At 55.5% G+C, this 12,432-nt stretch overlaps 1 protein-coding gene across 2 annotated transcripts in view; it reads left to right on the top strand.

The window, feature by feature from the left end:
• Window positions 1-12,432, top strand: part of LOC110513522 (FERM, ARHGEF and pleckstrin domain-containing protein 1) — a 113,772-nt gene that overhangs the window by 23,043 nt on the left and 78,297 nt on the right. For both annotated transcript variants that reach the window (XM_036972579.1, XM_036972580.1), the window contains exon 4: window positions 12,290-12,332. In XM_036972579.1, the coding sequence (XP_036828474.1) occupies window positions 12,290-12,332 (43 nt within the window). The remainder of the gene's footprint in view (window positions 1-12,289; window positions 12,333-12,432) is intronic.

The raw sequence follows: 12,432 nt of genomic DNA, 5'->3' as shown, positions 1-12,432 counted from the left end.
CCATCCAGTCTCACACAGGAACAGAGCCCTCCAGGCTCAGGGTCTCACAGGAACAGAGCCATCCAGTATCAGGGTCACACAGGAACAGAGCCATCCAGTCTCAGGGTCTCACAGGAACAGAGCCATCCAGTCTCAGGGTCACACAGGAACAGAGCCATCCAGTCTCAGGGTCACACAGGAACAGAGCCATCCAGTCTCAGGGTCTCACAGGAACAGAGCCATCCAGTCTCAGGGTCTCACACAGGAACAGAGCCATCCAGTCTCAGGGTCTCACAGGAACAGAGCCATCCAGTCTCAGGGTCACACAGGAACAGAGCCATCCAGTCTCAGGGTCACACAGGAACAGAGCCATCCAGTCTCAGGGTCTCACAGGAACAGAGCCATCCAGTCTCAGGGTCTCACACAGGAACAGAGCCATCCAGTCTCAGGGTCACACAGGAACAGAGCCATCCAGTCTCAGGGTCTCACAGGAACAGAGCCATCCAGTCTCAGGGTCTCACACAGGAACAGAGCCATCCAGTCTCAGGGTCTCACAGGAACAGAGCCATCCAGTCTCAGGGTCACACACAGGAACAGAGCCATCCAGTCTCAGGGTCTCACACAGGAACAGAGCCATCCAGTCTCAGGGTCTCACACAGGAACAGAGCCATCCAGTCTCAGGGTCTCACACAGGAACAGAGCCATCCAGTCTCAGGGTCTCACACAGGAACAGAGCCATCCAGTCTCAGGGTCTCACACAGGAACAGAGCCATCCAGTCTCAGGGTCACACAGGATCAGAGCCATCCAGTCTCAGGGTCTCACAGGAACAGAGCCATCCAGTCTCAGGGTTACACAGGAACAGAGCCATCCAGTCTCAGGGTCTCACAGGAACAGAGCCATCCAGTCTCAGGGTCACACAGGATCAGAGCCATCCAGTCTCAGGGTCTCACAGGAACAGAGCCATCCAGTCTCAGGGTCTCACAGGAACAGAGCCATCCAGTCTCAGGGTTTCACAGGAACAGAGCCATCCAGTCTCAGGGTCAGACAGGAACAGAGCCATCCAGTCTCAGGGTCTCACAGGAACAGAGCCATCCAGTCTCAGGGTCTCACAGGAACAGAGCCATCCAGTCTCAGGGTCTCACAGGAACAGAGCCATCCAGTCTCACACAGGAACAGAGCCCTCCAGGCTCAGGGTCTCACAGGAACAGAGCCATCCAGTATCAGGGTCACACAGGAACAGAGCCATCCAGTCTCAGGGTCTCACAGGAACAGAGCCATCCAGTCTCAGGGTCACACAGGAACAGAGCCATCCAGTCTCAGGGTCACACAGGAACAGAGCCATCCAGTCTCAGGGTCTCACAGGAACAGAGCCATCCAGTCTCAGGGTCTCACACAGGAACAGAGCCATCCAGTCTCAGGGTCACACAGGAACAGAGCCATCCAGTCTCAGGGTCTCACAGGAACAGAGCCATCCAGTCTCAGGGTCACACAGGAACAGAGCCATCCAGTCTCAGGGTCACACAGGAACAGAGCCATCCAGTCTCAGGGTCTCACAGGAACAGAGCCATCCAGTCTCAGGGTCTCACACAGGAACAGAGCCATCCAGTCTCAGGGTCACACAGGAACAGAGCCATCCAGTCTCAGGGTCAGACAGGAACAGAGCCATCCAGTCTCAGCTGTATTAGAGACAGGCTCAGGGTCACACAGGAACAGAGCCATCCAGTCTCAGCTGTATTAGAGACAGGCTCAGGGTCAGACAGGATCAGAGCCATCCAGTCTCAGGGTCTCACAGGAACAGAGCCATCCAGTCTCAGGGTCACACAGGATCAGAGCCATCCAGTCTCAGGGTCTCACAGGAACAGAGCCATCCAGTCTCAGGGTCACACAGGATCAGAGCCATCCAGTCTCAGGGTCTCACAGGAACAGAGCCATCCAGTCTCAGGGTTACACAGGAACAGAGCCATCCAGTCTCAGGGTCTCACAGGAACAGAGCCATCCAGTCTCAGGGTCACACAGGATCAGAGCCATCCAGTCTCACACAGGAACAGAGCCATCCAGTCTCAGGGTCTCACAGGAACAGAGCCATCCAGTCTCAGGGTCTCACAGGAACAGAGCCATCCAGTCTCAGGGTCAGACAGGAACAGAGCCATCCAGTCTCAGGGTCTCACAGGAACAGAGCCATCCAGTCTCAGGGTCTCACAGGAACAGAGCCATCCAGTCTCAGGGTCAGACAGGAACAGAGCCATCCAGTATCAGGGTCACACAGGAACAGAGCCATCCAGTCTCAGGGTCTCACAGGAACAGAGCCATCCAGTCTCAGGGTCACACAGGAACAGAGCCATCCAGTCTCAGGGTCTCGCACAGGAACAGAGCCATCCAGTCTCAGGGTCACACAGGATCAGAGCCATCCAGTCTCAGGGTCTCACAGGAACAGAGCCATCCAGTCTCAGGGTTACACAGGAACAGAGCCATCCAGTCTCAGGGTCTCACAGGAACAGAGCCATCCAGTCTCAGGGTCACACAGGATCAGAACCATCCAGTCTCAGGGTCTCACAGGAACAGAGCCATCCAGTCTCAGGGTCTCACAGGAACAGAGCCATCCAGTCTCAGGGTCTCACAGGAACAGAGCCATCCAGTCTCAGGGTCAGACAGGAACAGAGCCATCCAGTCTCAGGGTCTCACAGGAACAGAGCCATCCAGTCTCAGGGTCTCACAGGAACAGAGCCATCCAGTCTCACACAGGAACAGAGCCATCCAGGCTCAGGGTCTCACAGGAACAGAGCCATCCAGTATCAGGGTCACACAGGAACAGAGCCATCCAGTCTCAGGGTCTCACATGAACAGAGCCATCCAGTCTCAGGGTTACACAGGAACAGAGCCATCCAGTCTCAGGGTCTCACACAGGAACAGAGCCATCCAGTCTCAGGGTCAGACAGGAACAGAGCCATCCAGTCTCAGGGTCAGACAGGAACAGAGCCATCCAGTTTCAGGGTCACACAGGAACAGAGCCATCCAGTCTCAGGGTCTCACACAGGAACAGAGCCATCCAGTCTCAGGGTCTCACAGGATCAGAGCCATCCAGTCTCAGGGTCAGACAGGAACAGAGCCATCCAGTCTCAGGGTCACACAGGAACATAGCCATCCAGTCTCAGCTGTATTAGAGACAGGCTCAGGGTCACACAGGAACAGAGCCATCCAGTCTCAGCTGTATTAGAGACAGGCTCAGGGTCAGACAGGATCAGAGCCATCCAGTCTCAGGGTCTCACAGGAACAGAGCCATCCAGTCTCAGGGTCACACAGGATCAGAGCCATCCAGTCTCAGGGTCTCACAGGAACAGAGCCATCCAGTCTCAGGGTCACACAGGATCAGAGCCATCCAGTCTCAGGGTCTCACAGGAACAGAGCCATCCAGTCGCAGGGTTACACAGGAACAGAGCCATCCAGTCTCAGGGTCTCACAGGAACAGAGCCATCCAGTCTCATGGACACACAGGATCAGAGCCATCCAGTCTCAGGGTCTCACAGGAACAGAGCCATCCAGTCTCAGGGTCTCACAGGAACAGAGCCATCCAGTCTCAGGGTCTCACAGGAACAGAGCCATCCAGTCTCAGGGTCAGACAGGAACAGAGCCATCCAGTCTCAGGGTCTCACAGGAACAGAGCCATCCAGTCTCAGGGTCTCACAGGAACAGAGCCATCCAGTCTCACACAGGAACAGAGCCATCCAGGCTCAGGGTCTCACAGGAACAGAGCCATCCAGTATCAGGGTCACACAGGAACAGAGCCATCCAGTCTCAGGGTCTCACAGGAACAGAGCCATCCAGTCTCAGGGTCACACAGGAACAGAGCCATCCAGTCTCAGGGTCTTGCACAGGAACAGAGCCATCCAGTCTCAGGGTCACACAGGATCAGAGCCATCCAGTCTCAGGGTCTCACAGGAACAGAGCCATCCAGTCTCAGGGTTACACAGGAACAGAGCCATCCAGTCTCAGGGTCTCACAGGAACAGAGCCATCCAGTCTCAGGGTCACACAGGATCAGAGCCATCCAGTCTCAGGGTCTCACAGGAACAGAGCCATCCAGTCTCAGGGTCTCACAGGAACAGAGCCATCCAGTCTCAGGGTCTCACAGGAACAGAGCCATCCAGTCTCAGGGTCAGACAGGAACAGAGCCATCCAGTCTCAGGGTCTCACAGGAACAGAGCCATCCAGTCTCAGGGTCACACAGGAACAGAGCCATCCAGTCTCAGGGTCTCACAGGAACAGAGCCATCCAGTCTCACACAGGAACAGAGCCCTCCAGGCTCAGGGTCTCACAGGAACAGAGCCATCCAGTATCAGGGTCACACAGGAACAGAGCCATCCAGTCTCAGGGTCTCACAGGAACAGAGCCATCCAGTCTCACACAGGAACAGAGCCCTCCAGGCTCAGGGTCTCACAGGAACAGAGCCATCCAGTATCAGGGTCACACAGGAACAGAGCCATCCAGTCTCAGGGTCTCACAGGAACAGAGCCATCCAGTCTCAGGGTCACACAGGAACAGAGCCATCCAGTCTCAGGGTCACACAGGAACAGAGCCATCCAGTCTCAGGGTCTCACAGGAACAGAGCCATCCAGTCTCAGGGTCTCACACAGGAACAGAGCCATCCAGTCTCAGGGTCACACAGGAACAGAGCCATCCAGTCTCAGGGTCTCACAGGAACAGAGCCATCCAGTCTCAGGGTCTCACACAGGAACAGAGCCATCCAGTCTCAGGGTCTCACAGGAACAGAGCCATCCAGTCTCAGGGTCTCACAGGAACAGAGCCATCCAGTCTCAGGGTCAGACAGGAACAGAGCCATCCAGTCTCAGGGTCTCACAGGAACAGAGCCATCCAGTCTCAGGGTCACACAGGAACAGAGCCATCCAGTCTCAGGGTCTCACAGGAACAGAGCCATCCAGTCTCACACAGGAACAGAGCCCTCCAGGCTCAGGGTCTCACAGGAACAGAGCCATCCAGTATCAGGGTCACACAGGAACAGAGCCATCCAGTCTCAGGGTCTCACAGGAACAGAGCCATCCAGTCTCACACAGGAACAGAGCCCTCCAGGCTCAGGGTCTCACAGGAACAGAGCCATCCAGTATCAGGGTCACACAGGAACAGAGCCATCCAGTCTCAGGGTCTCACAGGAACAGAGCCATCCAGTCTCAGGGTCACACAGGAACAGAGCCATCCAGTCTCAGGGTCACACAGGAACAGAGCCATCCAGTCTCAGGGTCTCACAGGAACAGAGCCATCCAGTCTCAGGGTCTCACACAGGAACAGAGCCATCCAGTCTCAGGGTCACACAGGAACAGAGCCATCCAGTCTCAGGGTCTCACAGGAACAGAGCCATCCAGTCTCAGGGTCTCACACAGGAACAGAGCCATCCAGTCTCAGGGTCTCACACAGGAACAGAGCCATCCAGTCTCAGGGTCTCACACAGGAACAGAGCCATCCAGTCTCAGGGTCTCACACAGGAACAGAGCCATCCAGTCTCAGGGTCTCACACAGGAACAGAGCCATCCAGTCTCAGGGTCTCACACAGGAACAGAGCCATCCAGTCTCAGGGTCACACAGGATCAGAGCCATCCAGTCTCAGGGTCTCACAGGAACAGAGCCATCCAGTCTCAGGGTCACACAGGAACAGAGCCATCCAGTCTCAGGGTCTCACAGGAACAGAGCCATCCAGTCTCAGGGTCACACAGGATCAGAGCCATCCAGTCTCAGGGTCTCACAGGAACAGAGCCATCCAGTCTCAGGGTCTCACAGGAACAGAGCCATCCAGTCTCAGGGTCTCACAGGAACAGAGCCATCCAGTCTCAGGGTCAGACAGGAACAGAGCCATCCAGTCTCAGGGTCTCACAGGAACAGAGCCATCCAGTCTCAGGGTCTCACAGGAACAGAGCCATCCAGTCTCAGGGTCTCACAGGAACAGAGCCATCCAGTCTCACACAGGAACAGAGCCCTCCAGGCTCAGGGTCTCACAGGAACAGAGCCATCCAGTATCAGGGTCACACAGGAACAGAGCCATCCAGTCTCAGGGTCTCACAGGAACAGAGCCATCCAGTCTCAGGGTCACACAGGAACAGAGCCATCCAGTCTCAGGGTCACACAGGAACAGAGCCATCCAGTCTCAGGGTCTCACAGGAACAGAGCCATCCAGTCTCAGGGTCTCACACAGGAACAGAGCCATCCAGTCTCAGGGTCACACAGGAACAGAGCCATCCAGTCTCAGGGTCTCACAGGAACAGAGCCATCCAGTCTCAGGGTCACACAGGAACAGAGCCATCCAGTCTCAGGGTCACACAGGAACAGAGCCATCCAGTCTCAGGGTCTCACAGGAACAGAGCCATCCAGTCTCAGGGTCACACAGGAACAGAGCCATCCAGTCTCAGGGTCTCACAGGAACAGAGCCATCCAGTCTCAGGGTCTCACACAGGATCAGAGCCATCCAGTCTCAGGGTCACACAGGAACAGAGCCATCCAGTCTCAGGGTCACACAGGAACAGAGCCATCCAGTCTCAGGGTCAGACAGGAACAGAGCCATCCAGTCTCAGCTGTATTAGAGACAGGCTCAGGGTCACACAGGAACAGAGCCATCCAGTCTCAGCTGTATTAGAGACAGGCTCAGGGTCAGACAGGATCAGAGCCATCCAGTCTCAGGGTCTCACAGGAACAGAGCCATCCAGTCTCAGGGTCACACAGGATCAGAGCCATCCAGTCTCAGGGTCTCACAGGAACAGAGCCATCCAGTCTCAGGGTCACACAGGATCAGAGCCATCCAGTCTCAGGGTCTCACAGGAACAGAGCCATCCAGTCTCAGGGTTACACAGGAACAGAGCCATCCAGTCTCAGGGTCTCACAGGAACAGAGCCATCCAGTCTCAGGGTCACACAGGATCAGAGCCATCCAGTCTCACACAGGAACAGAGCCATCCAGTCTCAGGGTCTCACAGGAACAGAGCCATCCAGTCTCAGGGTCTCACAGGAACAGAGCCATCCAGTCTCACACAGGAACAGAGCCATACAGGCTCAGGGTCTCACAGGAACAGAGCCATCCAGTATCAGGGTCACACAGGAACAGAGCCATCCAGTCTCAGGGTCACACAGGAACAGAGCCATCCAGTCTCAGGGTCACACAGGAACAGAGCCATCCAGTCTCAGGGTCTCACAGGAACAGAGCCATCCAGTCTCAGGGTCACACAGGAACAGAGCCATCCAGTCTCAGGGTCTCGCACAGGAACAGAGCCATCCAGTCTCAGGGTCACACAGGATCAGAGCCATCCAGTCTCAGGGTCTCACAGGAACAGAGCCATCCAGTCTCAGGGTTACACAGGAACAGAGCCATCCAGTCTCAGGGTCTCACAGGAACAGAGCCATCCAGTCTCAGGGTCACACAGGATCAGAACCATCCAGTCTCAGGGTCTCACAGGAACAGAGCCATCCAGTCTCAGGGTCTCACAGGAACAGAGCCATCCAGTCTCAGGGTCTCACAGGAACAGAGCCATCCAGTCTCAGGGTCTCACAGGAACAGAGCCATCCAGTCTCACACAGGAACAGAGCCATCCAGGCTCAGGGTCTCACAGGAACAGAGCCATCCAGTATCAGGGTCACACAGGAACAGAGCCATCCAGTCTCAGGGTCTCACATGAACAGAGCCATCCAGTCTCAGGGTTACACAGGAACAGAGCCATCCAGTCTCAGGGTCTCACACAGGAACAGAGCCATCCAGTCTCAGGGTCAGACAGGAACACAGCCATCCAGTCTCAGGGTCAGACAGGAACAGAGCCATCCAGTTTCAGGGTCACACAGGAACAGAGCCATCCAGTCTCAGGGTCAGACAGGAACAGAGCCATCCAGTCTCAGGGTCAGACAGGAACAGAGCCATCCAGTCTCAGGGTCTCACACAGGAACAGAGCCATCCAGTCTCAGGGTCTCACAGGATCAGAGCCATCCAGTCTCAGGGTCAGACAGGAACAGAGCCATCCAGTCTCAGGGTCACACAGGAACATAGCCATCCAGTCTCAGGGTCTCACAGGAACAGAGCCATCCAGTCTCAGGGTCTCACAGGAACAGAGCCATCCAGTCTCAGGGTCTCACAGGAACAGAGCCATCCAGTCTCAGGGTCTCACAGGAACAGAGCCATCCAGTCTCACACAGGAACAGAGCCATCCAGGCTCAGGGTCTCACAGGAACAGAGCCATCCAGTATCAGGGTCACACAGGAACAGAGCCATCCAGTCTCAGGGTCTCACATGAACAGAGCCATCCAGTCTCAGGGTTACACAGGAACAGAGCCATCCAGTCTCAGGGTCTCACACAGGAACAGAGCCATCCAGTCTCAGGGTCAGACAGGAACACAGCCATCCAGTCTCAGGGTCAGACAGGAACAGAGCCATCCAGTTTCAGGGTCACACAGGAACAGAGCCATCCAGTCTCAGGGTCAGACAGGAACAGAGCCATCCAGTCTCAGGGTCAGACAGGAACAGAGCCATCCAGTCTCAGGGTCTCACACAGGAACAGAGCCATCCAGTCTCAGGGTCTCACAGGATCAGAGCCATCCAGTCTCAGGGTCAGACAGGAACAGAGCCATCCAGTCTCAGGGTCACACAGGAACATAGCCATCCAGTCTCAGCTGTATTAGAGACAGGCTCAGGGTCACACAGGAACAGAGCCATCCAGTCTCAGCTGTATTAGAGACAGGCTCAGGGTCAGACAGGATCAGAGCCATCCAGTCTCAGGGTCTCACAGGAACAGAGCCATCCAGTCTCAGGGTCACACAGGATCAGAGCCATCCAGTCTCAGGGTCTCACAGGAACAGAGCCATCCAGTCTCAGGGTCACACAGGATCAGAGCCATCCAGTCTCAGGGTCTCACAGGAACAGAGCCATCCAGTCGCAGGGTTACACAGGAACAGAGCCATCCAGTCTCAGGGTCTCACAGGAACAGAGCCATCCAGTCTCATGGACACACAGGATCAGAGCCATCCAGTCTCAGGGTCTCACAGGAACAGAGCCATCCAGTCTCAGGGTCTCACAGGAACAGAGCCATCCAGTCTCAGGGTCTCACAGGAACAGAGCCATCCAGTCTCAGGGTCAGACAGGAACAGAGCCATCCAGTCTCAGGGTCTCACAGGAACAGAGCCATCCAGTCTCAGGGTCTCACAGGAACAGAGCCATCCAGTCTCACACAGGAACAGAGCCATCCAGGCTCAGGGTCTCACAGGAACAGAGCCATCCAGTATCAGGGTCACACAGGAACAGAGCCATCCAGTCTCAGGGTCTCACAGGAACAGAGCCATCCAGTCTCAGGGTCACACAGGAACAGAGCCATCCAGTCTCAGGGTCTTGCACAGGAACAGAGCCATCCAGTCTCAGGGTCACACAGGATCAGAGCCATCCAGTCTCAGGGTCTCACAGGAACAGAGCCATCCAGTCTCAGGGTTACACAGGAACAGAGCCATCCAGTCTCAGGGTCTCACAGGAACAGAGCCATCCAGTCTCAGGGTCACACAGGATCAGAGCCATCCAGTCTCAGGGTCTCACAGGAACAGAGCCATCCAGTCTCAGGGTCTCACAGGAACAGAGCCATCCAGTCTCAGGGTCTCACAGGAACAGAGCCATCCAGTCTCAGGGTCAGACAGGAACAGAGCCATCCAGTCTCAGGGTCTCACAGGAACAGAGCCATCCAGTCTCAGGGTCTCACAGGAACAGAGCCATCCAGTCTCAGGGTCTCACAGGAACAGAGCCATCCAGTCTCACACAGGAACAGAGCCCTCCAGGCTCAGGGTCTCACAGGAACAGAGCCATCCAGTCTCAGGGTCTCACAGGAACAGAGCCATCCAGTCTCAGGGTCACACAGGAACAGAGCCATCCAGTCTCAGGGTCACACAGGAACAGAGCCATCCAGTCTCAGGGTCTCACAGGAACAGAGCCATCCAGTCTCAGGGTCTCACACAGGAACAGAGCCATCCAGTCTCAGGGTCACACAGGAACAGAGCCATCCAGTCTCAGGGTCTCACAGGAACAGAGCCATCCAGTCTCAGGGTCTCACACAGGAACAGAGCCATCCAGTCTCAGGGTCTCACACAGGAACAGAGCCATCCAGTCTCAGGGTCTCACACAGGAACAGAGCCATCCAGTCTCAGGGTCTCACACAGGAACAGAGCCATCCAGTCTCAGGGTCTCACACAGGAACAGAGCCATCCAGTCTCAGGGTCTCACACAGGAACAGAGCCATCCAGTCTCAGGGTCACACAGGATCAGAGCCATCCAGTCTCAGGGTCTCACAGGAACAGAGCCATCCAGTCTCAGGGTTACACAGGAACAGAGCCATCCAGTCTCAGGGTCTCACAGGAACAGAGCCATCCAGTCTCAGGGTCACACAGGATCAGAGCCATCCAGTCTCAGGGTCTCACAGGAACAGAGCCATCCAGTCTCAGGGTCTCACAGGAACAGAGCCATCCAGTCTCAGGGTCTCACAGGAACAGAGCCATCCAGTCTCAGGGTCAGACAGGAACAGAGCCATCCAGTCTCAGGGTCTCACAGGAACAGAGCCATCCAGTCTCAGGGTCTCACAGGAACAGAGCCATCCAGTCTCAGGGTCTCACAGGAACAGAGCCATCCAGTCTCAGGGTCTCACAGGAACAGAGCCATCCAGTCTCACACAGGAACAGAGCCCTCCAGGCTCAGGGTCTCACAGGAACAGAGCCATCCAGTATCAGGGTCACACAGGAACAGAGCCATCCAGTCTCAGGGTCTCACAGGAACAGAGCCATCCAGTCTCAGGGTCACACAGGAACAGAGCCATCCAGTCTCAGGGTCACACAGGAACAGAGCCATCCAGTCTCAGGGTCTCACAGGAACAGAGCCATCCAGTCTCAGGGTCTCACACAGGAACAGAGCCATCCAGTCTCAGGGTCACACAGGAACAGAGCCATCCAGTCTCAGGGTCTCACAGGAACAGAGCCATCCAGTCTCAGGGTCACACAGGAACAGAGCCATCCAGTCTCAGGGTCACACAGGAACAGAGCCCTCCAGTCTCAGGGTCTCACAGGAACAGAGCCATCCAGTCTCAGGGTCTCACACAGGAACAGAGCCATCCAGTCTCAGGGTCTCACACAGGAACAGAGCCATCCAGTCTCAGGGTCTCACACAGGAACAGAGCCATCCAGTCTCAGGGTCTCACACAGGAACAGAGCCATCCAGTCTCAGGGTCAGACAGGAACAGAGCCATCCAGTCTCAGGGTCACACAGGAACAGAGCCATCCAGTCTCAGGGTCTCACACAGGAACAGAGCCATCCAGTCTCAGGGTCTCACACAGGAACAGAGCCATCCAGTCTCAGGGTCAGACAGGAACAGAGCCATACAATCTCAGGGTCACACAGGCACAGAGCCATCCAGTCTCAGGGTCTCACACAGGAACAGAGCCATCCAGTCTCAGGGTCTCACACAGGAACAGAGCCATCCAGTCTCAGGGTCACACAGGAACAGAGCCATCCAGTCTCAGGGTCACACAGGAACAGAGCCATCCAGTCTCAGGGTCTCACAGGATCAGAGCCATCCAGTCTCAGGGTCTCACAGGAACAGAGCCATCCAATCTCAGGGTCTCACAGGAACAGAGCCATCCAGTCTCAGGGTCTCACAGGAACAGAGCCATCCAGTCTCAGGGTCAGACAGGAACAGAGCCATCCAGTCTCAGATGTATTAGAGACAGGCTCAGGGTCAGACAGGAACAGAGCCATCCAGTCTCAGCTGTATTAGAGACAGGCTCAGGGTCAGACAGGAACAGAGCCATCCAGTCTCAGCTGTATTAGAGACAGGCTCAGGGTCAGACAGGAACAGAGCCATCCAGTCTCAGCTGTTTTAGAGACAGGCTCAGGGTCAGACAGGAACAGAGCCATCCAGTCTCAGCTGTATTAGAGACAGGCTCAGGGTCAGACAGGAACAGAGCCATCCAGTCTCAGGGTCAGACAGGAACAGAGCCATCCAGTCTCAGCTGTATTAGAGACAGGCTCAGGGTCAGACAGGAACAGAGCCATCCAGTCTCAGCTGTATTAGAGACAGGCTCAGGGTCAGACAGGAACAGAGCCATCCAGTCTCAGCTGTATTAGAGACAGGCTCAGGGTCAGACAGGAACAGAGCCATCCAGTCTCAGCTGTATTAGAGACATGCTCAGGGTCAGACAGGAACAGAGCCATCCAGTCTCAGCTGTATTAGAGACAGGTACAGAGCCATCCAGTCTCAGCTGTATTAATGTGTTTCTGAAGCGTTGTGTTTGTGGTTTTCCTGTAGGTCTGGTTGGACCTGCTGAAGCCCACCCTGAAACAGATCAGACGTGAGTACTGAGAGGACAACCCTGTATAGTACTACTGGAATATAGTACTGAGAGGACAGCCCTGTATAGTACTAGTGGAATATAGTACTGAGAGGACAGC

Source organism: Oncorhynchus mykiss, unplaced genomic scaffold, assembly GCF_013265735.2.
Source record: "Oncorhynchus mykiss isolate Arlee unplaced genomic scaffold, USDA_OmykA_1.1 un_scaffold_177, whole genome shotgun sequence".
In the NCBI taxonomy this organism is placed as follows: Eukaryota; Metazoa; Chordata; class Actinopteri; order Salmoniformes; family Salmonidae; genus Oncorhynchus; species Oncorhynchus mykiss.
The sequence above is the reverse complement of the archived record's forward strand: the minus strand, read 5'-3'. Positions and strand labels throughout refer to the sequence as shown.